The following is a 26,408-nucleotide window of genomic DNA, read 5'->3' on the forward strand; positions in this document are numbered from 1 at the left end:
ACATTCTGCTCTGAACCACCTGTTAACAGCATCTGAAATACATTTTCACACGGGGAAAATTCCAAGGCTTCCTCAGAGGGACACACTGAGAAATATCTTTGGAGAGTATTTCCAGCGAGGACGGGATAAGAGCGAAGTGAACGAGTAGAAAAATTAAGGCGAGGGGAGATGGAAGACGAGTGACAACGCCAGGAACAGCTCCCGTGGAGAGGCCTAGAGCGGCCAAGGCTCCACTTAAGGGAGGCGGCGGGGGCGGGGGGTGTCCCCTGCAGCCCTGAGGGAGGGCGGGGGCAGAGGCTGCTCCCTCACAGAAAGCCCGAGGGGCGCAGGAGTCGCGTTGCCAATCCTACGGCGAGACCGGGATCGGGAAGAGAGGGAGAAGGAAGAGGAGGAGGAAGAGGCGGGCGGAGGAGACCGCTCCCCCTCCCCTCAGGGCGGGCCGAGCAAAGCCGGTGCCGTCGGCGGCGTCGCTCCCGCCCCTTCCCGCGGCCGTGATGTCGCTGCTTCGCGGGCCGCGGCCCCGCACCGCTGGCAGGAAGGGCCCCAGAAAGGCGGCAGCAGCCAGGCGGGACTGGGATGTAAGTGCTCCCCGCTGCCGGGCGGCTTCCGCTGGGAAAAAGGCCCCGGAGCCTCCGTGCCCAGGCTGGGGGAGCCGCCGCCCTCAGCAGGCGCTGCGCCGTGGAAACGCCCGGGTTGCGTGTGGGTTGGGGCGGGCAGACACGGCGTGTGCCCGGGGACACGGCCCCTCGGGCTTCCTTGGCCCTGGCGGAGACCAGGCCTCCTGCGTCTCCTGGGGGAACGAACCCGCTCAGGTCTGGTGCAGGTCTCGCTTGTGGCAGCTGCCTCGCCGAGGGTGGAGCGCTCTGCAGCGCCATGAAAGTGCACAGCAGTATAGTGTTCGGCTAATTATACTGTAGTTTAAAAGTTGTGTTATTTTTAAATAAAACTTAAAAAAAAAAAGTTTGCCCTCAGTTACGACTTTTGACGTGTTCCCTGGTTCCTGTTCGTAGAGTACCGTCCGTGATTTGACAGTGCACCGTGCAACTCCTGAGGATATTGTAAGTTTAATAGCACTCACTGCTCTGTCCCTGTGGTAAGGATATTTAGCTGGCTGTCTGACATAAAAAGTGCTTACCATGCTTATGGGGATGCTTTCTGCCAATGTTTAATGTCTTTTTCAAGCTTCTGAGCATGTTGTCTCTTTAGTGCTAGTTTTTTGTTTATGATACTGAGCATCCCCAGGTCCAGCAGTTAGTGTTCTTCAGTTTCCTGTTCCCACTGGGGAGCACTAGCTGCAGTTTTTATTTAAATAAATCGTGTGCCATTATAAAAGCAAAAACATAAATGCATGAAAGGTCAGTGGATTAGCTGAAGGTCTTATCTCTGCTAGGAAGGACTGAAAGATGTGCTTTGTCTGAGGAGCCTTCTAATTCTGAAAATACTCAATTTTAATTTAAACAATTTAACACAATTTCTTTATACTGAGTGACCTGTTGATTGCAAAGTATGTGAATTATTTGCAATAAACAGATCATGTGTATTTACATTTATTTAATTACATTGCATTTACATGTATTTAGATGTGTATTTGCATTTTCTTGATAGCAGTAATTACCAGGATGGAAGAGGCAGTATGAGCTATTGTAAGTTTTTAAAGGTTTGTCAGGATAGATGATCACAGTAGCAGAGAAAGACTTGATTCCACAAATGTTTGCCTTGATAGCTTCTAGAGACTTTAGCAAGCACTCACACATTTAATTCTTTAATTTGTATTTAAACTATATTTTTTTATATAGTTTTTATATTTTTTATTTTTATATATCTAATTGTTAGAAGAAGGGAGACACTGTGTCTGGTGACTGACAATGTTAAATCAGGAAAATGCATTTTGCCTTTTTATGCACTTTACAGGTGCTAGTGTTTGGCTTTTGCCTCTCTTTGCAGCTGAGGAAACTCTTGCCAGTCAGTGGTGTAGGGCAGACAGAAATTGAGACTTTCCCTATTCACCTTTGGAACGGCTTTAAATTTGGATGGAATATGGATGGCAGTACTGATGGTATTTTACACCTGTGGATGTTTATGAGGTTGTCATTGGCACTACTGTGAAGTTAAATAATGTTCAGTGCATGAATGATAAAATCAAGAAGAGCTCAGTAACAAATTTTGCTTAAGATTGATTTTTGACATGATTTCTTTTATGTTTCTGTAGCTCCGTCGCCGTGAAATACACAAATCAAAAAACAAAGCATTGGCACATCTGGAACTCCAAGAGAAAGCACTGAACAGAAAATGGAAGAAGCAAAGGCAACTGGATGTGGATTCCTTGGAGAAAAGGAAATTTGCTCTGATGCGTGAGGTGAGAGCTAAATTTGCACTTGCAGCCTGCTGCAGGTGATCTGCAGCACTCCTGGAAATCTGCTCATGCACATGGAAGCCACAATTGCTCCTCTTGTTGGATAACTTGATTTCATACCTGCACATGCTGTGTGTGCTGCATGCATGCAGTGGTTGGAGTAGACTGTCTGACAATCCAGCTGTTACATGGAATTGCACATTTGACCCAGGTTGCCTGGCTGTGCCCTCTGTAATTCTGCAGGCCTCTTTTTATCTGAACAGGAGCTGTTTGCAGAGTTCAACTGTTGTAAAAAGTATGTGTATTCTTTGGGTTCTTATTGCCAGCTTGCCTTTTCTTCCTCATGTCTGGCATTTTTCTTTGATGCAAACATGAAGATTTCTCTATCAGGGAGGGACATTGTTTATTTAAACAGAGAAAGTGCAGTGCCAAGGGGGCTGAAAAGGTGAGGCAAGAAGTTGTTAAGGGAGGAAAATTGACATGACAAAGATTGATGAGCTATGGCTGACAAGCTTGTCATCTGAGGATTGAAAAGCTTGTTCTCAGCATTCTAAAGCACTGTGACTGTAAATATATTATTGAATTTGCTTTTGGATATTGAACTGTAGCAGTAAACCTAAGCCTCGTTGACAGAGAGTGGCTGTCACTGTGAAGTGGTGGTAGATCTCCTTTTTCACATGGCAAGTCACTCCTTGCCGTGCGTTGCAAAAACTAATCTGAAAATTGGCTTTCAGACCTCTGTAGTCACTGAGAATTGTTCATGCTGGTAAAGAATGATGATGAACAGTGCTCACTTAGCAGTCAAAATAAGCATGATCTGCTAGTTCTGTAAATGTGCAGTGGACTAACCATCACAATCTTCATTGTTTTGTCTTCTGTAATTCTTCAGAAGTCTCTTTCTGATCTCTCAGAACATTCAAGCATAGACAAGCAAATGGAAGTACTTAGAATTGAAGATCACCACCTAGTTTTCTATTTGACCCCTGTTTCTCTGCAATCACAATAGAATTTTTTGTATTATGGATATTTTGCTAATTAAGCCTCAGACTTGGACTTTTGTTACTTTGGTACTTTTCTGCCAAGCATATTTCAGCAGAGTATTCAAAAAACACTGTGAACTTCTGCATGACTTTCCCTAATGCAGCCTAGTTTCAATGATACTTCCATGCAGAAATAAGTTATGTGTCAGAAAAGGTAAATTAGACTATATTTTATAATATTTGGCTGGGCTACCTATTACGTGAGTTCATTCTTTTGCAGACGTGAAACTCATGTTTAGGAAATGGTCTTCTATATTTGTTGCTGTTTCTAATGAAAATGTACTACAAATCTCACATCCTCCTGAGTGGTTTTCCCCTTTATAGTTAAGAGATTACTTTATTCAGTTTACTCTGTGTTTACTTCTGAATCACTGAAAAGGAAGACAAAAGAAAATGATGCCAAGGAAGATGAAACAGATAGAAACACAGAGACAAAAACAAAGCAGAATAACAAAATAGATAGAGTTACCATTTTCACTTCTCCCTAACTTAAATCTTGTTAATTGCCAGGTCCTGTTGTTCAGAGTAACTGTGGAGACTCTGTGTCTTCCAGCAGAGCACAACCACTGAGAATTGCTTCCTTGTCTCTGTTACCTTGGTGATCTTTTTTTCTTTTAGTGCTGTGAGTGTAACTTTCTAAGCCTCTTGAATCCTGCTCAACTGCAAAAGACTCAGAGACAAAAGCTAAGAAGGTGCTGCTATTAGTGTTGTTTCTCATGTAGTTGAGTGTTGAACAGACAGATACTACTAAAGAGTTACAAAATAGATAAGCAAAATTTTAATATTTTGGAGGTTTGTCTGCATGAAAATCTGAATGAAAAGATAATGAGTTTACTCTGAAACTTAGGACTGTGAATTTGCAGGTATCATACAGATTAGTCCTGTAGCAACTTATTTTTGAAAAAATGTTAGTGCATTGTGCCAAGGAGTAGAGGTAAATGGCTTGCTGTAGTGGACAGATTTCAGGATGAGTCCTGTTTATTTGCTTTGATAGCAATCTGAAACAGGAGGGAAGGCGATTTTTAATGAAATTTGTAGGTGATACTAAACTGGGACAAAGCACTCTGCTCAGTGAATTTGTCCAGGGCATGTAAATGGGCCTAAAGGGGTTACAAGATGATACCACTTTTTCTTCTCATCACAAGCAAATGTGAGCTAATCTGCCTTGGGAGCAATGCTCTAAAAATGTTCATAACATTCAGCAGGAGGGTAGAGCTTAGGAACCTGCTGATGCCAAAAAAGATCTAGTGAGGAGGGTAAAAACAAGCTAATCAGGATAACTTTTGTCTGATTATACACATCACTCTAATTTTAATTACCTTCAGGAAATGAATCCTATAAACTTTTTTCCTTTCTATATTCTTTTTCTTCTGCTCGTCTGGTATATTAACTTTATCTAAAAACCTGCATTGTTTTGATGTGAAATGGCTTAATGGAAGTACTAGATTTAGTTTGTATCAGATGTGAAAATTGAATAGTGCTCTGAAAAGGAGATACATTAAGTGCTTGAAAGGTGAATATTCACTGACTTGCTAAATTATTATGAGAAGTCTAATTTACTGCAGTGCAATGCAAGCTCAAAAGACTAGAAAACATGGAAATTCAGATATGTAGGGATGCTTTGTGACATAGCAAAGCACTTATTAAAATAGGGGGTAGAGGAGAAACAAGTGAAATGCCATTGCCTAGAATTTTTTTAATGAGGCTAAATGTAAGCCAGCAAAATTACCAATGGACATTGAAAAGAACTCTGTGGAGATAACAGCATAGAGTACTGGCAAACCATTTCAAAACAGTTTCTTATGATTCCTGGAGCAGCAAAAATTGTCAGTCAGTTTTCAAATTTTGAGTAGGAGGGCATACATGAGCCTTTTCTCTGATGTCTTCTGAAGTACTCACAGTCTCTGGATCAGTTTGATGAACCATGGTGAAGGAGGTTGCTTACATATCTCCTCTCAGGTATTTAAGAGTATCTACCTTCTCTCCAGCTTGTGGGATATAATTCTACTAGTTTTCAATTTCCAGCTTTTTAATGAAGCCAGGCATCAGTGAGGAGCTTTAAATTGTGTTCTGCTCACAAATCCCCATCCCCAGGCAGCTCCATTTGGCTCATGGTAACTGGATGCCTCTTGCTTTGCACTCTCAAGACATCCTTCCTTAGGAGTCACCTGTTGTGATGGACTTCAAATACTAGGGAGAGACTTTGGGAGAGAGAATTTGGATACAGAAGCTGTATCTTCTGGAGATTCCCAAAAAGTCTTCTGATGCCAGATGTATCCAGCTGTGTTTACCTCTGTTGGAACTTTTGGTGGTATGTGGCTTAAGTTTTAGGTAGGATTTTCAGGAGGCAAGACTCAGTGAAACAACTCTGCTTCAATTGGTTTGGATATCATCAAATAATACATGTTTTTTTGGGTGTCAGGTGTAGGTAAGTGTTCTATGACTTAACATTGACATCAAATGATTTCAGGAATACTTTTTTTTTTTAATTGCTATATATGTCTTTTTTTTTTGATAAGCATGTCATAAATACCCAGCTTCTTGTGTCAGGCTGGAAGGAGAAGAGGGAGTGAAAGGATTTGTTCTAAAGAGAGTCAGTGCTGATGGGGGCCTGAGAAGTAATAACTTTAATTTTTCAGAAAAACAGTATGAATTCTAGTTACTCTGAATGGAGTATGGTTTTCTGATCTGTCTTATTTAGGATCTAATTGCACAATGCCAACTTTACAAATGTTCTCTTGTTTGCTGTTGGCTTGGTAACTGTTTAGAGGAACAATACCAGAAAAAAAAAAAACAGAGGAAAGGATCAGTCTGCTCAGTGCTAAGTTTCCTTATGCACTGTCCTTTCAGATTCTGTCTGATCAGTACCATTTGCAAGATGTATTGGAACGATCTGGTCAGGCTATGGCTGTGGCAAAAGACTTGCTTGAGGATGCTCCTCGCACACGAACAGGTAGCACACCTCATCGTTTGTGGTAGCCCATTTAAGATGATCTCCTTGCTTTCTGTGAATAGTCTTGCTTTGCAAAGCATTCCTTTTGACTGGTTTCATCTCATTGTCTAACGCAGTATAATTGATCCTGTTCGTGTTGGATGAAACACAGGTGAGGCTATCACCTCCCATGGCAGGGGAGAGTGACTGATGGCTGGTTATTCCACTGTGTTGGTCCACTGTGGAGTTTCACAACATGTGCTCTGAAACACCTCTGTGCTCACCATTGCACAGCCAAGCTACTGGTCTGTGCAGAGCAGAAGTTTGAGCTGCTGCAGCAGTTCTGATTCTCACTGCTGCATGAGCTGACTCTTTGCTCTTGGATATGGTTGAAGATTTACCAGCAACATCAGCTTTTCCTTTTCTTGATTTGGCTTGTGGATCCTTGTGCTGCTGGAAGGCAGGATTGGCTGTCTGTATATGAAATCTTAAACCTAGGGATTTTTCTCTGTAGGCTGCCAGTCTCTTTTGTTCCTGGTCACTTTGATCCTGCAAGCTGCTTCTGCACAAGTGAATTTATGCAGGTGGGAAGGACAAAAGCTGGGTATGTGGCCCAGTGTATTAAATTAACCCTATTGTCAGTCCTTGGTTGTTGTTTAAAGTGACATCCCTGTGACCCCTTTTTTGTGAAGTACAGGAGCTTGATTTTCAGTACAAAATCCTGCAACCTAAGTAGAGACCAAGCCCTCTGTGTTCTTCCCTGTGTTGTTTAATTCCTCTAGGTTTTCCTAATGTAACAATGGCTCCTAACTGTGACCTAGAATCATCTCAAGGACCCATTGTACAAAAAAGTCATCCTCCCAGTCAGCTTTCCATCCTTAATCAATCTGTCATGGATTCCCAGGTAACGTATATTTTGTTCCATGCATACACATCCTGTGGCTTTTTTGTTTGCACAAAATAAGACTATTCAAAGATAAGAATTTCCAAGCAGAACTAAATTGGTTTTTGTAGATAACGTTCATAGAAGACCAGATTAAACAGAGGTGAGTTTCTTTTGTGAGACTCTGGGAATTGTGATTTTTTTTTTCTTAACTCTCAGATATGAGAAACAAATATCATTATGTCTCATAGAAGGTCTCTCACATAAGCATGCCCTCCCTTTTAAATTCTGGAATTCTCAGAAAGAGTACAATGTGATTACAGTCTAAGAGAAGAACTTCTGTGTCATTTAACTAATTGCCATATTTCAGAGTATGTCTCTGATTTACCAATTATGCCTGCATATATGGGGACACAGCCATTTGCATCCCAGTTCACTCCACAGCCTTGATGACTCCTAGAACTTTAACTTTTAATATTTCGCATTATTTTACATTTATTCAGATTTGTTGTAAACAATTTTTAAATTGTTTCAAATTTAATTTAGTTTGACTTTGTGCTCTGTTTTCTTTTAATAACATATTGTAGTAGGAATGCTCACTGGGGTTTGATAACAGGCATGTGGTGCTCCCAGAAAACTTCCCTCTGATGAAGACCAAACAGGCTGTTGGGAGCAAAAGTGATGGTGTCATATTCCCACGGTTCTCTACTTCCATTTCCTCCTATCTTGCAAAAATATCTGTAATTTGAGTTGTGGTACTTCTATGTTAGGTATTTTGGTGTGGCATTTGTTTTTCCATTTTTTTAATATGAGGAGTGAATTGCAGCACCTTTGTAAGCTGTGTCACTGGATGCATGCTGCAGAATAAGCTGAAATTTTTAAAAGGAACATGTACTGATTGTGTGCCAAGCTTCTGCGAGTTCTTATTTGTCTATGAAAATCACATTTAAAGGGTATCTGGTGAAACCTACCCAGCAGCTCAGAAACCTGGTAGTTTGAGGAACCCTAATTCCAGATTTGGTTATTTGCACTTGGCTATAAATGTAGTACATAGGATTGTATTTTGTTCTGGTTGCATTTTACAACCAGACTATAAATGTAATTTTCCAGGTCTCATTATGAAATTGTTTAGCTTGTAATGTCAAATAATTGAAATGTTACAAATTGTATGGATTCAAGTTGCTTTTCCATATTTTGCCTGCTGTATTTCTGTTTTGGTACAGCCTTAACAGCTTTTATTTTATCCTCTAGTTTGCATGGGTTTTCATTTTTAATATAAATTGTACAAAGAAAATATTGGTTATTGAATTAGTCACTTGCTGTGTTATTTTCAGAGACAATTGTCAGTACCAGTGTTTCTTAGGGACTAAAGTCCCCCAGAACTTCCTACAAAGGGGTGTGGATTTTTTTTTTTTTTTTTTTTTTTTTTTTTTTTTTTTTGGGGTATTTTTATTTTAAGCAAGTTTGGGGCGGGGGAAGACTAAAACAAATGTTGTTGGTTTTTTTCTTGAAACATTTCCATAAAATTGGTCTAACTTCTTCTGAATTCTGTTTTGTTTTCTTTATTGTCTCTTGAGAAGCCTCTTGATGAAGAGGAGGAGGAAGCATTATCAGAAGATGGACACCATGATGTTTTGGGTTTCAAATCCAGGATCAATTCTGACAGGTCAGTACAAATACAGGTTTCCACCTGCTTGATGCTGGAAACAGGTGGAGTCAAAAGAGTGTTGAATGGGCATAGTTAAGTTAGTTCTTCTCTTCCCCTTTGCCTTCCTTTCCTGATCTCAGAATTCCAGGGAGAGGCCTTGTTGTAGCACTGAGACTGGGAATGAAAGTGATCAGGGAACTCACCTGAGCAATTGCAGATAATTTTAGGAGCTCTGTAAAGACAGATAATGTGGAATCGTGCCATTGTCCTGTTACAAGTCACTGTTACTCTTGTTTTGAATGTAGGCTGCTTCGGTTGTTGAGAAAAGAAAATTCCTTGGTGAATTCTCCGTTGTGGGCTGAAAAGGGTGTGAGAAAAACCACCTTATCACAGGAATCAAATGTGCCTCGTACTCCAACAACTGTTTCCCCTTCATTGGACCAGTCAGGTTGGGCTTGCAAATCACAGCAAGGTTGTTGAGCTGTTCATAGGATCCTGTCTGGAGTTCCTTTCCTGGGTGGGGGTCTGAGACAGAAATGTATGCTAATTTGACTCAGGTTATTTTCAGACTAAAAAGCCATCTCTTATCATAAAATTACTCTAGACCATAGTACTATTAAGGACATGCCTGAAATATTTCACATGTACTTTTTTTTCTTTGTTTTGTGTTTAAATCAGCCCTCAATGCTACCAGTGTAATCAAGAGAACCCATTCAAGACTTCGGAATGAAGATGAAGAAGAGTTTGTAGACTCCATTGACACTGTGAGACAAGTGCTGAACCCAAACTCAGGGAAACAAAAGCAAATTGCAGCAAAGAGTTAAGTACTTCTAAAAATAAAATACCCTTTGTCCAAGGTCCTTAATGTTGTAAGAAAATGTGGGTTGGAAGGGATTTTTGGGAGTCATTGCAGGGCTAACACCAAAGTTTGATGAGGGGATCCTTGAGTCTTGAGCATATCTGAGGCTGGGTGTTCCTTGTCTGGTGTACTTCCCTGTGTTCTGCACGTTCATTGGCAAAGCTGAGTCCATGGGAATTTGGGAACCATAAAAACGGCCCTTGGAGGCTGCCCATTACCTTGCTGCCCATGGAGTCCTCTCCTGTGCAGGACTTGTCTAGCTCTGATCCAGATTTGTGTTCTGTGCTGCACAGATTAAGGATGCATTTCAGTCCCCGTATTCTGTGTGTTTGTATGAGGGGACTGGCATCAGTTGCAAGCTGTAACATGAAAGGGGAGTTGTTTACTGAGTATGAGAAAGTAGCTGATGTTTTTCATTAGCAAACTATTTTCCATGCATTTAACTGGAAAGGAGAAAAGTACAAACAGGTGTATCCAAGATAAAAGCATCAGTCAGTTGTCCTTGAGAGGTACTACTGTGGCAGCAAAAAATGTGGTTTTTAGGATCTGAAAATAGCTGGAATAACTGGGGGACATTCTTTGATGATCTGTTTCATCTTATGGCAAGAGAGTGCATTTCCTTTGATTTACTTCAATAAACAATGCAATTTCATTGGTACTGTGAAGATCTCTATACAAGTTGAAATTCCAGTGACCCCTTTTTCTTCCCCTTCAGTGAAAAGAAACCAAGCTGAACAGAACTCTGCAAGACAGAAGAGAGGTGATTCTCCAGCTAATTTAATCCAGACTGACCTTCATAGGGACAACAAATCCGGCCTAGATGTTCTCAGCCACATGATCCAAGAAGTAGAGCATGAACTGGAGGAATATGAGCGATGTACAGGCCGTGAGGTCCCAAAAAAACAGAGAAGTGAAGGCCTGTCTGGGTTTACTCTGTCACTGGTGAACGCTCTCTGTCGCTTGATGCGCTACCTCAAAGAGGTGAGAGACTCAGAACTGCTCCTGGAGACTGAATGAAGAAGGGGGTGAAGTTATTTCACAGATGGGAACTTTGGTCTTTTCTGGCTTCCAAGCATTTTACATTGAGCTCTGATTATCATTGCGTATTACTAGGTTTGCATGCAATTAGCAGTTAAGGCTTTTGGTTTGTTGGGAACTGGTTTGTTAGGAATTGGTGTCCCTAGTGAAAATGGAGGAGTTGACTGCAGTGGAAGTCTCTCAGTGTCTAAGGGCAGAAAATACCAATTGAAGTAATTTAAAATTTGTTATTTACATATACTCAGAGTTGTAGCAGGGTTATAACTACAGCACTGTTTGCAAATTTATTTTCTTCCTTTGCCTCCCCAAGGTGATGCTGTTGTCACCAGAGCAGTGGACCCAAATCCCCTATTTTCTTTGAGGGATTCTGTAGTCCTCTTTTACTATCCAGGACAGAAATTTTACCTTAAGCAAGAATGACCTGAAGTGCTCACTGTAACAATGCAAAGCTGGGAATTAATGGAATTTCATAAAGAAGATCACCTGTGTGCCATGTAGAAGCTTTTTTAAAAAAAAGGCGGGGAAAAAAGTGTGTTCCAATTCATCTGTATCCCAGAGCTATCAAGAGGCAGCAATGCCTCACAGATCATTTGGTCTATGTGACATTTTAAACCAGACTATGACACTTCCTGCACTCTTAATAGGTGCAGCAGAATATATTATCTAAATGCTAATTCTCTATTTCATAGCAAAGGTAATAGATTTCTAATGAGTGTGGAACTCTCTTATTTTGGTTCCTTTTCAGAGAATATAATAATTGAAACAGGGAAACCCATCGTATTTAAATTTTTTTTCTCTTACCAGATGTATAATAACTTAATCCTTGTATTACTCTGTATTTAATCTGTATGGAAGAATTTACTTTGATTAAGTCCTGGAAGTAAATATTAAATAATCAATCCAAGAGAGAAAAGCAGCTGCCATCAGAAGACAGACTTCAGCTGAGAAAGTCTTCTGTTTTAAAAAAAAGTTAATAATGCTTGGTTTTTGTTAAAATTGTAATACCAAAGCATGGAATTAAATTTGGTTCTCTTGCAGTTATAAGGAAGGATCTTAGAATTTCAGTAGAATGTTTTCTGTTTATTAGGAATACGTCAATTTGATAGCATCCAGTTTGTGTTATAAATGTAATTGCAGTTATAATCCTATTTAGATTGTCTTTAATTTTTCTACAGAAATGAGTTATTCCTGAGCCTCAGACATCTTCCAAAGCTACTCTCATCATTTTTCTTGTTACCATTCCATCCTTCCAGAAGTTGATTGTTTGCATAATTGTCTGCCACACACACAAATTTACCACCTAAATTCTTTAGTAAGCAATATTACAAAGTCACTCAAGCTGCATAATGTGGTTAATTGTATTCAGGCTTGCTTGAGATAGATACTGCATTCACATTCTGAAGTAACTTTTCTCCTTTTCAGGGAGGTTTAATTAGTTATAATTTGAGAATTTGCTGGGAAGAAGACCAGCTTGTCTTGAGTGTTTCATAAAACCCGGTCCCTGTGATGCCAGACATAGATCAAGCACTTGAGTGCACCATCTGTCTTGCCTAGCCAACAGAGTTAGCAGAATTCCAATGCCTGAATTGTAACTGGCAGTGCTTTTGAAGAACATGACTTTGCAGGGGACATTTAGAAAGCCCCTGATTTTAGTTAGACAGTCAGTCCTCATGAGATTTCAAAACTTTTAGAGATTCCCTTCCTCTCCTTCCAGTTTTGCTGTAGAAAATCAGAAGGATTGCAAAAAAGGATGTTGCCTAATTTATTCTCAAAATTGTATCTAAAAAGTAGGAAGAGAAACTTGAATTCAGGAATCTTCCATGAAAGTGTTTTTATTACGTGATTAACAAACCAACACCTATAAGAAGGAAATAGTGACTATGGAAGAGGTTAGAGAAAAAGAAACTTCTGAAATCTTTGCAAAACCATATGAAATTCTTAAAGGGAAATGGATAAATCTGACTTGGTATCTAAACTAATTTTTAGATCACCTTCCAAGTGTTAAAATTAATCATTCCCTACTCACCCTCATTCTGCTGAGAAAGCTGTTTCTTTGCCAGACCCACAAAGAGGATGGGCATATTCCCTGAATCTGTGCTGCTGTGTTCTCCCTGTCTGCTGCATGTTCTGGTGCAGTGTTAAAGCTCATGTGATCAGAGCCACACTGGCACTGGGCTGGGATGAAAATACTTCTTCCAGGGTATACCAGACCTAAATCCTACCTGGGGATAGGAATAGATGTTACCCTGATGGTTTCTGTTTGCATAAATATAACACAGAACTGCTTGCAAGCTTTTCCTCCAAGACTAGGTTAGTGCTGTGTAGGATTAGTAGATACAGTAGCTCATCCAGATGATCTAAGGCATCAGAAGCTTCTACCAGGGTAGAAGTGCTTATTTTGTGCTGTCTGATTGCTGAAAAGAGAGAACCAGGTGCAGGATTTTTTATCCATTTTCTGAGCCAGCATGCTTCACTTGGTTCAATACAAAAAACCCTGTTCTCTCTTCTCTTCTGGAAGGGAAACAGAATATTGATGGTTTGCCTTTCATATACTTAAGGGAGGTGTATCTGCATGTCTTTGTCTAGTGGCAGTATCTGTGAGTTATTCTCAAAAATATTCATTTATTCATTCACATCATGTGTATGCAGAGCTGTTTGGTTATCATACTTTTGAAACCCTCTGGAACTTTTTCTCTCTGATGGAAAACATTAGAAAGCAAGTTCTCCTTTACTTAGTCAAATTTGTCTTCATTAATGAATTAGGGAAACTAAAGATTAGGCACAAGTAGCATGGGAAACTGACAAGCATTAGCACACCTGGAATTATTTGATTCCTGCATGAAGATTCAGTGACTTAAGAAGCTGTATCTGTGCAGAGAGAAAATGCTTTTAGTTACATCCTGTAAAAGCTGTAAAGGCAGAAGAGGAAGGATGTCTAGGATTCCCTACAGTGTCCTGGAGGATCAAAGACAAACAGTAAGCTCTCTGGCAGTTCTCAAGGCCAGACAATTTGATTTTGTCCTGAAAGTAATGAAGTTTAGCAATAGTGGGAAGAGCTGTTACATTATGATGTCATCATGACTCATTCCTGTTTTCAAATGAGTCTGTATTGATTTATAGTAAGTTTTCAATTTTTTTCTCCATCTTTAGGCTGAAATGCAGCTGCATGAGAAAGAGATGATTAGGCAGCAGCAGAAGGAGATGTTGAATGAACACAGAGAACTGATTGATGCTCTGACTGCTGAGGTTCTTCAAGTAAGAGAAGAAAACATTACTATGCAGGTACTGAGCCCCCCTTGCTTCTTACCCATCAGGATTGTGTTAGAATTCTGAGCTCTGTTCTGGAAATTTTCACCATAAACAGAAAGAAAGTGATAAAATTGAGTGAGGACCCTGAGAATTACAGTAGCAGGTACAGGTATGAAATATTTGGAAAGTCATTTATTTATGTTTATTTAACTTCAAAGCCTGAGAAAGTGCTGGTTCTGTGAAACTGACCTTTACTTTATCTATCTAAAAGTTTGGTCATCTTCCTTCACGCTTCTATACTGTTAACACTACTGGAGCAATGAGTAGATGTAATACTACATTTTCCTTTTTTGGGGTTCCAGTGGAGGTAGATTTGATCAGTAGCTACATTTGGGAATGATGCAATTAAGAAACCTTAGAGAGGAAGTAATGTCATGAGTAAGAAAGGCAAAACAAATGATTTATAAATGAGAAACATGGAGACAATAATATTTAATTCTCATTGGAATCCTGCGAAATCATGCAGTAGTATTAAGAGGCCAAATTTCTTCTCAGGACTTCTTGTAGTATAGAGTTTTCTAATTTACGTTGGTAGAACACAAATTCCTGTAATCCTGTGTATGTTTTTTTTTTTCCTCCTTCAGAAGAAACTTCAGCAATACATGACAGTAACAGATGAAAAGCTGATGTGTCTCACACAAGCATTTAAGGGCCTCCCTTTGGTAGAACCTGAAAGAGAACAAAGTTCAAAACATTTGGGAATTGCAAGCAGAGGCCCAGCAAACAGCCAAGGTATGTACAATGAAGGATGAAAGAGGAGTGGTTAGTTTATCCCTGTAGTGGAAAATCTGGTATTTGATAGATGCCTGCTTGCACAAGTTCCTCTTGCAGAAGCGTGAATGTCACTTCTGTAAATTCACAGGCCCTAGGTACTGCTCTCAGCACAAGCAAAGCAGGAGAGTAGCATTCCCCCATTAATGTGGCTTCTAAAGTCAGTTTCTTTCTGAGGCTCCTAAAAGAACCCCAGAAACCCAAAGAAGTCAAACCCCACAGAATCAGGATCTCAGCTTTCTGTTGCTGAGCAGCCTGGCAGTCTGAGATTGGTTCTTCCATGAGACACTGGAGGTCGCTGCTGGCCCGAGCAGCAGCAGCTGAGGGCGGGAACCAGCCAGTGAGAGAGGTGTCACTTGGTGTTTGTGGGTGTGTGAGGGCAGTGACCAGCTGAGTGATGTGTGACATGGAGACAGCCTGAGCTGAGCCAGTAGATGGGGGGCCAAACTAGCCAAACAGGATTCACCTTGGACTGTTAACCACCTCTCACACTGAGTTCCCTCCCAGCTGTCTTTCCTGGTCTGTTGTTTAAATGTATTGCTTTTGCTCCCAAGGTCAGTAATTTCTTGTGAATCCCAAGATTTCTCAGAGTTACTTGTATTCCATAGTTAAATGTTGGTTTTGTGAATCTTTCTGTAGCTAAAAGTTTTCTTCCTGGAAAGATTTTCTTCTTCAGAAGAAACCACATACCAGATCCTTCTTTATGTGATTGACCCAGGCCTTGTAAAAGCAAACCAAAGGAAACCACCCCCAAGATATAAAACCCAGTCAGAAAAGCACCCCTCAATAAACCCCCAACCTAACATCCAAGCCTTCACATTCATCAGTTCTGCAGCACTAGGATTTTCAAATCTTTTCCTTATTTTCCTTAGTTAAAGGAAGAATAATTTCTTTTTTTTTTTTTTTTAACTGAAGAGACCTCTCATTTGAACTAAATGATAGTAAGATCAGCAGAGCTCAAAAAAGCTTTGAATTGTTTTCTAACAGCATTGTTGCCATCAAATTTATAATATGGGGGATTAGGACAAGTGCATAAGTCTGATTTTTTTCAAGAGAATGTTGCCAAATGCAGCTCAGATAGTTCAAGTCATGTATCTGTAAGTCTTGTGCATGAGCTACAAACAGATTTCATGCCACTGTCCTGAAATTGAGGCTATGTGTAAGACTTCTTGCTCTTATGGCCAGTAAAAATTTCTAATTTGCTTGAGTGAAAGACTTCTGTACCTGGACATCAGAAGAAAGGTGTAGAACATACTCTACTCGTGTCTGTCTTTTCAGGTGTCTGAACATAGGAGTTGTTACTGATATTTTTCCTATACTGCTATTTCACTATAAATAGTTTTTGTTCCTTTTTTTGTTTGGTTGGTTTGTTTTGTTCATTTGTTTAACTTTTATCCCTGCTTTGTCTTTTTCTTTAGAAAAACCTGATATGACCTACCCTGATCCCAGGACTGAAGTAGGCAATAGGGAAAATATGCTGAAATTTCCACAGGAAGAACTTCCTTTCACATTTCACCCAGGGCTGGGTGCCTCAAGTGATACGAGACCTGCTAGAAGCTTCCCAGCTCACATCTTCCAGCCAGCTGTGCTGTTGTCCCCACCACAGCAGAAAAGCAGCCAGGAATTGTCTTCCCTCCAGAATGGTGAGATCTCTCTGACTGCAGAAGATTTAGGAGTTTGTGGTTGTGTGTTACTGTTTCAGTCTCACACTACCTCTGAAGATGCATTTTACATGGAAAATTTTTTATCTGTATGCCTAGACAAATTGGCTCAATAGCTGGAATATCCTACTGCTGCACCCAGATATGCATTTCCTTTGTTGCTATGCCTGTTGCTAGACAGCCTTTACACTTCCTGTTTTCCATCTGCTGGCAGCAGTCCTGCCAGTGGCAATCCAGACTGACATTTTATTCTGTACTCATTTTGATTATCATATCTGTGATTGCTGAAGCTCTTTGTCAGTGACCTACAGCACATCATTTCAGATTTCCATCTGCTGATGGTGTAATCCAGCCTCCATCACCTTCAATGGTGAGACCACAGAAGCCTGGAACGTCTGTCTGGTTCTGCAATGTTGCAGACACAACAGGATATCTGTAGGCTGTGTGCTCCTGCTTTGAGCCAATCCTCCCAGCAAAGGGGTTTTTGGAACCTGTGGGAGCCAGGTTCCCGTTGGGTTTCATTCCGTACGCAGGAAATGGTTGAGGAAATTTTGGGTGAAATTCTGTTGCCAGGTAACCAGGTAGCTCAGTCTTGTCTCAGTATCCATAGCTCAGTTCTGGTTCATGGGAGGAAGAAAGTTCATCAGGGTGATTAGGGAAGGTGTTTCTCATTTATCCTCACTGAAGTGAGCAGGAAGGAAGCACTCTGTGATTCTAAAACTGAGCTGTTTCCTGCTGCAATTGTCACTGAAAGCACATGCATCCCACTGGGCATGCCAGGGCCCTGGATAACACCCTTGTTGAGAGGCAGTACATCCATGGCCAGATTGATGGTGGCTGGCAAGAAGGAGGGTGCTGGAATGGGTTTTGGTGTTTTTCTCCTTTTTCCTCCCTTTCAACTGTTGTTTTGTAAGCCTTTTCCAAATCATAAAAATAACCAAAAGTTTTGATTTTTAAGGAGTTGGCTGGGCAATTGGAAGTTTATATCTAGTTCTGCCACTTGGTGGGCTGCTGTACTGTGAGGAGATACATAAACAATCTGGAGGAAATCAACTAAAGGTCTTGATCTACAAAAAGCAATGTCTGGTTTCAGTCCTATTGAGAACTGTCAGATGTCTTCTGTCATTTGAAACAGCAATGCAGAACTGTATTCCAAGATTTCTCTAAAATATATTGTTCCTCTCTTAAGACTGATGCTAAGTCGCCCAACAAATGTTAAACTTAATGGATTTTTCTTTATGCTCATAGCTTCATAAAACACACCTGAGTGTAATTTTTTAAGTGTTCATCTCTGCTCAAGAGGCAAAAACTAAAGCTTGTGAAGGAATGGCTATTTGGTGTATGAAGCATAGAAAATCTGGTTTTGGTCACCAAAGTCAAGTTGGGCTTAGCATGTAGCAGCAGACAGTGCTGTAACTGTAGTCATGTTTCTGTGGTGTGTTATCTCTTTGCTGATGATGACCACAAAAAAATACCTTACTACTTTTGTTGGCCACACTGCTTCCTCTTTAGGGGCTAAGTAGTTAGTTTATTATCATGCCAAATTCTTGTATTTTTTGTTTCAGTATCCTAAAAGTTTTGTTAATAACCCAATATCAGAACTGAAACAAAAACTTAGTTTATCAGGTAAGGTAACTGAATTTTGGAAAATGAAGGACTAACTAAGAAATAGTATTAATCTGTCAGCTAAGAAATACAAAACAATGTATCTTCTTAGTGACTACTCTGTCAATCTCAAATAATTTAATTGTGAGACTGTTTGCAATAGGAAATACTCACCTAGTGAGTTCTTACAGCAAGATATTGCATAGAGTGGTTTTGATCACTACCATAACACCATTCAGGCCAGATGCTACAATTCAAATTCTTGCTTGATTATTAGTAACCTGATGCAGTAAAGTCACTGTTGGTCTCCTCAGTGAGGATCTTGTGTCACTGTCCTCACTGTTCCTTTATTTTGTGTTTGTAGCGCTGGCAGCCATTTCCCAGTCTACTGAAAGAGAGCCATGCAAGGAAAGGAGCTCGCCTTCCTCGCTGAGGACACAGAGCACAGCTGAGAACTGCCCCATCTCTCAAAGGCAACCAGTTCCTCCTGCAGATAAAGACTTGGAGAGTTCCCATGAGAAAACCAATCTGTCCTGCCCAGGTGACACTGGAAAAAGCAGCACAGCTGAAGAGTTCCTTCGAAATGGTGATCTGCTGGGACAGATAGCTGAGCTCACACGGCAGAATGCTCTAATTAAAGCTCAGCTGAGCAAATTCAGAGGTGTCCCTGGAGACAAAAGTGATTGTCTGCATCAGCCAGGCCTGACACAAAATGCAGATCCTAGTCCAGGCTCTTCACAAGGACAGGTCAGAATTTAGCAGGAAAGGAAGGCTGGATCTCCTTTCTGCTGATCTGCTTTCCCATAGTTTATTGGTGCTTTTTTGTCTTTCATGTTGTCACTTACTATTTGCTTGCTTAGAGACTTGTTATTTTTATTATTATTCCGTGAGCAAATCAGCAGCAGTTTCTCATATTGGGCCTGTGTTGTACATGGGTTCTGAAGAAAGTTATAAGGTTATGCTGCAAAAAGAGATGGTGTTGCAATGTGATCCAAGCTCTTGCAGTTTGGATACTGTTAGCAGTGAAAGCACTGCACCAGCCCACAGCTTCTTGTCAAGCTTGTAAAATGCATACTTAAAGCCATGTCATACACCTCTGCTACTCTGACCCAAAAGCAGGTGAGATTTGAAGTTAGTGCAAATACATCTTTTGCAAATGTTTGATCATAGTGTATGTGCTTGTTGCGTCTGTCTTGTCAGTCCTCTTCTATGGAAATCCCAAAGATTTTGGGAAAGAGAGACCTTGAAGGCTTCAGTTTAAATGAAAAAAAATTAACCTGCAACTAAGCAGTTACTCCGTAGGATCCCAGCGAGTGGAGTTCACATCACAAAAACATCCCTGCCCTTGCTATTGTCTTTAGTTCTATCACAGGGGCTGGTTGACTGCTAAATTAAGGATCCTGAAGATTTTTAATTTCGTCATTTAAATGTAGGCTGAGAGTGTTGTCACTTTCAGTTTGGGTTATGCTGTGTAGTATTTAGTATTTGGTAGTACATGGTGATGCAAACTCTTAGTAAGTGTTGTTTTTGTGGAAGCAACTAGTGACAGGGACGGGAAGAGGTCAAAAAAATCAAAACCTGGCTTTAAAGATGAGTTCCAGGACACTTCTGTTAGAAACCTGCTTTTGCTTCCCCACACCCTCCTGAATGTGTCTCTGATTAAGTACATTCTTAATTGTAGTTAATTGCTGGGTGTTTATTGGTTTTGGTTTGGTTTGGTGGTTTGTTTGGGTTTGGTGGGGTTTTCTTTGCGGGGGGGGGGGGGGGGGGCAGTTGTTGTTTTTTGGGGGATTTTTTGTGGTTTAGGGGAGGTTTTTTTGGGTGGGGGCTTGGGTTTTTTTTTCTTTCTCAAATTATATGGACAACAGCTATATTTTTCCTACTTGAGGGAAGATCAGTATAAAATATTGTAATGTTTAATCAGTTGAGGACTTAGATACAGGATAGTAAAAGGGCCAAAATCAGATTTTTCACAGAAGTGCTACATAATTATATTCACTTTCAGTTTGAAAACAAAATGCATAGAAGTACTTGAAATATATTGTATGCCCTCCTTTAGGGTAAAAATTGTAAATATTTCATTGGAAGTAATTATCCCATTATCCAAGTAGAGTCATCTCATGGTATCAAGGAGCTTGGAGGAAAGGATAGCGGAGCTGAATCGCCAGAGTACAGAAGCACGGGATAAACTGTTGCAGTTGATAGACCAGCAGAAATCAGCTGCTGCTGACATGGTCCCTCCAATGCTGTCTCCTGTTCAACCCCCATCCCTGAATTACACTGGTAAGTACCCAGCTTCAGGAGAAACAAAACTAGTCAGACAGTGTTTTTCTCCTTTGGCAAGTCCTTATCTTCCTGGATCAGCGGTTGTGGTCAGAATTACACTTGCTGTTAATGCTTTTGTGGTACAAACACCTCTTACTTCAGAGAGCTAAAAACTTATCAGCTAAACCTCTGCTGAAGTTAGCTTAGTAATTAGTCTGCTGCAAGTACTGTGCTTCATGTTAAACCTGATCTTTGCTGTGTTTGAAGAACAGGTGCTACATTTGGACATTAGTAGGAACTTCTTCACAGAAAGGGTTGTCAGGCATTGGAATGGGCTGCACAGGGAGATGGTAGAGTCACCATCCCTGGAAGTGCTTAGGGAAAGACTGGATGTGACACACAGACAGTGCCTTGGTCTGTTTGACAAGGTGGTGTTGAAAGGTTGGAGTTGATGATCTCTGATGTATTTTTCAACTTAATTAATTCTGTGATAATCTCTGGTGGTCAGCACTGGGTTTTTTAATCAGTCTTCTGTTGTGCAGAATCTTGGGTGAAAAAGACTAAAGTATTGACATCAGGCTTCTAAAACTTATGGCAGAGTGGTCATCCTCTTCTCAACCTCATTTTAATTTTTGTCTTTTGGGTAGTCTTTCCATCAAACTGTCTTGCTGAGTTGCTGCCTGTGCTAATAGAAAGGAATAGAAAGGAGCTTCCAGTCATGTAACAAGGTAGTTTAGCTTAGAGAATATACTTGCTGGTTCAAGATTCATAGATTAGCTGCCATATGTAACTGTAAAAAAAGATTACTTTGCAGGAGGTCAGGGCTGCTTTATCTTTTCATGGAATTGTTGTCATTACAAGCAGAACTGCATGTGACCATGTACACATGCTCTGTGTGAGACACCTGTCCTTTCCCCTTAGAAACCAGAGAGGATGTACAAAGGGGGAAGGACTTGGAGAGAGGAAGAAGGGGGAGGAGAGAGCAGCGTGTGGGCATTTGCATGCAGGTGCCTTTGCAGTGACTCCTGGGTCAGTTGTTTGGCTGTTTTAATGTAAATTCAGCACAATAAGTAAAATCTTAAAGCAACAAAGGTGAGAGATAAGAAGTCTCTAAGCCTGTAATTGCCAAAAAAACACAGGAAATTTAACTGTGGAAGAGTCATTCTATATATGTGAGCATTGTCTGTTAGTTGATCTGAGTCTCTGCTGTCATTGTCAGTCATTTTCAGAAAGTGAGTGTGAGGTTGATGTTTGACCTGGTGTTTTGTTTCTGGTATGTGTATCTGTGCAATTGGGAAGAGGTTGTAATGCCTCTGGAAAAAATGGTAAAACAAAATGAATGTTGTGCAATGTTGCTGTGTTCTCATCAGAATCAAACAATTATTTATCACATAGAAAATGCAAGGAGGACAGTTGAAGTGTCTGTTCCCATGGCAGTGGCTATGGACAGCTCCAAGGATGAGAGTGTTCCCCATGCCAGTATGACCAGTATAAGAAGGTAAAAGTTCACCCTTTACTGTTTCATATTTTTAGCATCCTAATAACCCACACGGCAGAAATTGAACACAATGGAGAAATTGCCATATGGTTTTTTGGCTTTGTGGATTTTCCCTTACTTTCTCACATTAAATTCTGCAAGTGGGACAAAGGTCTGATAGCTTTTTCACAACTTCCTATGTTTGTATTTAAAATATGTGCAATCTGGCACAAGACAGATGACGTGTTGTTGAAGACTGCTGATGAGGGGTCCTAACTCAGGATCAGAGATAATATTCTAGTAGTCACTTCCATTTTTCACTTTTTAAATCTTATTTTGAATATTTCCAGGACTGTAGGAGACTCCAGCAAACCTTTAAGTGCAACATCAGAAAGTGCCAAATTAACTTCTGTCAGCCAAAGACCAAAGGTGAGACTGAAAAATCTTAACCTGAAAATTTTATGTTGTCATAAAAGGGAAAAGATAATTGTAAGATGGGTGAAGGGAGGTGAGCTCTGTCCTGTTTTAAATATCCCAAGGCTATTATCAGTCAGTTAGTGGCAGATTGGATTACAGACCATTATTATTGGTAAGAAGAGACCTGAGAACTAGTGACATTCATTATTTTCTGCCACAGAGTTGTTTATAAGTAACCCTTTTCTGCTGTGGCATCTTTGTGTGTTAGAACTGGAAACCTTTCAAAGTCTTTCCCTGGTGACTCCAGAGAATCTCAAGCCATGATTATGATGTAGTGGTAGAGCCACAGTCAAGAGGCAAGCAAGCTCTTCCCTAGCTGTTGCACAAGTCGGTTGCTGAAAGATGAGTAAATCCAAATGTAAAGAGAGCCACAATGTATATTTCTGACTCCTGATGTGCAAAGAAAAGGATAGCCTGTGGTGAAATGCTTTTACAGGGAGATCTGCAGTGGTACAGACTGATAAACCAGTCATAAGAGCTGTTTATAGGCTTGAAAGCAACCATGAGGACAGACCACTAACCTGTTTCCTGGTGTCCAAAATAACCTAAATTAGACCTGATAGAGAGAATAAAGTTAGGGTCCAGGACTTGCTATCCTGACAGCAAACTATACATCCCTAGAAGGGAAATTTGAAATTATTAAGGTAGATGTGGCTTGAAGTAGGTGGTGTGATTCCCTCCATGGTGCCAATGGCAGACAACAGTCCTAACACACAGGTCTATGGGAAGTTTACTGTACATGAATCTCTACTGGTTTCTTCTTTTACAGGTAGAAAAGCAAAAAGAAGAAGGATGGTTTGCATTGTCAATGCACGTTATGTAAAGGAAGCTGAGCTCAAGTCCTGTATTTTTAAAATATTTTTTATTAACTACAAATAAATCACAATCTCTCTACAGATGTGCAGTTTAACTCTGAAGTGTTTTCATGTCAGTGCCATTAGTATGGAAAGGTCTATGTGCTTACTGTATTTGTGCCGTACAGAGCACTCTAGGAAGCCCTGGGAATGAGTTTCTGAGCTGGACACACTGCTGTGACCTTACACCTTTTCACCAAAATATCTTTCATGAGGTTGTAAACTCAGGCTGCTGGAGCTTTACAAGTGAGCACCTTGATACCTCTGTTAGGTACGCTGAAGGCAGGAGGTTTTAGAAATTGCCTGTGAAACTTTCTGGAGCATTTATTTGCACAAGATGTGGGAATAAAATGTCAGGAAGAACTGAGATGAGGGAAGGTACCTGCATTGAAAAGTAACCTTGAGATTAGGAAACCAGTCTCTTTCTGATGGATAAGTATTTGCATCAGAAAGAATTTATTCCTTCTGTGGTTTACAGTTGCTCCCAAAAATGGTGTTTTCTGTGCAGTTAGCATGTTAGAGATTGCATCTGGACTGGAGGATTGCTTTTTAAAAATCTCATTTAATATTTTTATAGTAAATATAAAGTAACTGTTTGAAGTTGAAATCAGAATCTCTATTTGCTGTGTACTAAAGTATGTGGTCTTTGATATAACAGAAAACTGATACATATAATTGAATAAGCTGGTTTGCTGTGTATTTATGTAATATTCTAATGGCCATGGTTCTTATACTGGTTTTATTTGACTTTTTAAAATAGTCATTATTTTATTAGCAATGATTACCTATAAAATTTAAGACTTTGAGGAAATGCTTTGTTAGCTGTTCCTTAATTTGTAGTAAACCTTGCCAAAAACATTTATGATGGAGATCTATAAAATGAAAATAATTTGCAAGTCTGGGAAATAAAATAGCTGCAAGTAGCAAAAACAGACCTTTTTTTTTAACGGTGAAATTTCCTCCGAAAGGTAGTGATAGGGTGGAGCCAGCCTCTGTCCTGTCAGTCAGTTCAGTTATAGGAGAATGAAGAAAACATGCTGCTGCTTTTTTTTTTTTTCTGTTTTGTTTTGTTTTTTGTAGAGGAAGGGTTCTTCTAAACAGATCTAGAAAATTAAAATTTAAAAAACGTGGGATTCAGAAGAGGATCTGTTCAAATATTCATTGATGCTTCCATGATTTATTTTTCCAGTGGGAAGTGAAGAAAGTTTATATTTCTGTATTTTGTGAAATAACAGTTAAAATTGCTTGGAAGAAATCCCTCAACTCAAGAAGAGACGGCAGTGCCACAGTTGGGATGGGACTACATAACCGTAGTGCCACAGGTTAATGCTGTTGCCTCTGCTAACATTTGCTACAATGCTCTGGAATTAATGAGAATTCCTTTTAGAATACAGGATTGGAATTAATCCTTTGAGTCATCTATTTTCTTTAACTTGGAAGCCTCTAGATGGGAGGGACACTTCCTCTCCAGATGTCTCCAGTCACCTCCCACCATCTCCTCCACAGCCTGTGACTTGCTGTGGTTCAGGCTGGGGTCACACAGTGTTCTTTTGGTTAGAAATGAGCTGCCCCTGGGATTTCATGGAAGTGTGTTTGCTGGAATGCCGAAGGCTAGTGAAGCTTGAGGCTGTGTCTGAGAAACTGCTAGTGCAGAGAGTTTTATGGTGGGGGGGGGTGTTTTTTGTCTGTTCTAGACTAAGAAACAAACTGCATCTGTTGCTAGAATTCAACTCACCAACTCAAGCTTTGCTGCTTGATAAGCAGGCTGGCCTGTACCTGTCTGAAACAAAATGCTCACTCTCATGAGACTGACATCTGCTCCTGCAGGGAACTAGTCTTCCTGCACACCTGTTGCAGGCAATCAGATTTTATATTTCTTTGTGTGTACATGTATGCATGAAAGCATGCTTGGTCAGGCCTCATACTGACCTCAAGTCTCATCTAAGTGAATTCCCTGCTCTCGCTGCCCTGCAGCAAGAGCCAGGTTTTTATTCTTAGCTCCATCTCAGTGAAGTACCCTATTGTAATATCCTTCTGTCTCATGGTCCCAGCACTGAAGGAAAAGAAAAAAAACCAACTCCATTTGTCTTCTCAGCATCGGTATTAAGTGGGCACAGCAGCAAGCCTGACAGAGTTCAAAAAGTGATGGGACAATATTCTTGGGTACATGGTGTGGTTCTTGGGGCTGTCCTGTGCAGGGCCAGGAGTTGGAATTCAATGATCCTTGTGGGTCCTTTCCAATTCTGAGTATTCAATGATTCTATGATCTTTTGCATGTAGAAACTTAGAGCCTTTCACATCACTTCCCTCTCTCAAATATGGCTGAAGGGAAGCTAAAAAAGATTATTGGGCTGACATCACAAAGAACTTGCTTCCTTAGAAAAGCCTCCTTGGAAGAAATGCAGTTTCATCTTCTCTTCAGAAAATGTAGGCAGGATTCAGGAGAGATTAAAAAGAATATATATAGCAGCAGAAAGCTGAAAGTGGCAGCAGGTGGTGGAAAGCTGCAGGCAGGAGGGGAAAACAGGAATGTCTGGTCAGAAGCCACAGCAAGGGCGTCTGCACAAATCCTGTGTTGCTGGGTGGTTTGGCTGCAGCTGCTTTGGTCTTCAAAGAGCTGCTGCTGCCAACTGAAAGGGATAATGCTTGACCACTTCAGACTGTGTTTCCTGTCACAAATCTGGAGGACAAGAGAGATCACACATCTTTTGCTGCTTTCTTTGTGTTTCAAGTGTTAGCCCATCTCCATGCCCTATCCACTTCCTGTTTGCTGTTTCAGGGTTAAGCCAAGTCCATGTGTGATGATGGTGAACCTCCCATTATTCACTGAGTGGCAGAGGTTCAGGCTGCCAGGTGTGCTGTTTGGCTGCCTTCCTCCTTCACCTCTCCCAGGTCACACTGCCGTGGCTGAAGTCCTGCTGGAGCACAGGTTTGATGTGTGACAGCAGCAGCTCACAGAAATGTACTTTGGGGTCCAGCATGAAAATGAAGATACATGGGCTTATGTTAAATGAGGTAACTTGAGATTCAGTTTAGTTTTGTCTCCAAAGCTCAACACAAGCCTGAAGACTAAAAGCTACTGGCAAATTTAAGTGTATATGTGTGAAGGGAGACGTTTGGTAGTGAAGGTGTTTCTCTGAAGAGTGAGTTCCCCTAGGAATGCTTTGTAGAAAATCTGTGAGATATCCCAGGACAGAAGTCCTCTCTCTCTGTCTGTCCCAAGTGGTGTTCCCAAG

The 26,408-nt window shown here is 40.6% G+C and overlaps 1 protein-coding gene across 2 annotated transcripts; it reads left to right on the forward strand.

Moving 5' to 3' along the window:
- The first annotated feature begins 414 nt into the window (after positions 1–414).
- Positions 415–23,214, forward strand: SPICE1 (spindle and centriole associated protein 1). 2 transcript variants are annotated; one of them, XM_071433244.1, is made up of 17 exons: positions 415–578; positions 1,011–1,058; positions 2,210–2,356; positions 6,244–6,346; positions 7,108–7,229; positions 8,789–8,874; positions 9,162–9,304; positions 9,535–9,675; positions 10,431–10,696; positions 13,904–14,035; positions 14,647–14,794; positions 16,252–16,476; positions 18,464–18,846; positions 20,211–20,382; positions 21,760–21,862; positions 22,192–22,270; positions 23,088–23,214. In XM_071433244.1, exons 1-17 carry the CDS (start codon positions 495–497, stop codon positions 23,139–23,141), a joined length of 2,436 nt encoding a protein of 811 aa, XP_071289345.1. In that variant the 5' UTR covers positions 415–494; the 3' UTR covers positions 23,142–23,214. The 2 variants fall into 2 exon arrangements, with proteins under 2 accessions (XP_071289345.1, XP_071289346.1); XM_071433245.1 differs by lacking the exons at positions 415–578; positions 1,011–1,058; positions 7,108–7,229 and having other exon boundaries at positions 2,342–2,356.
- Positions 23,215–26,408: the final 3,194 nt, after the last annotated feature.

This window comes from Agelaius tricolor, unplaced genomic scaffold (genome assembly GCF_023055355.1).
Source record: "Agelaius tricolor isolate 1412-34295 unplaced genomic scaffold, bAgeTri1.0.p SCAF_9, whole genome shotgun sequence".
Classification (NCBI taxonomy): Eukaryota; Metazoa; Chordata; class Aves; order Passeriformes; family Icteridae; genus Agelaius; species Agelaius tricolor.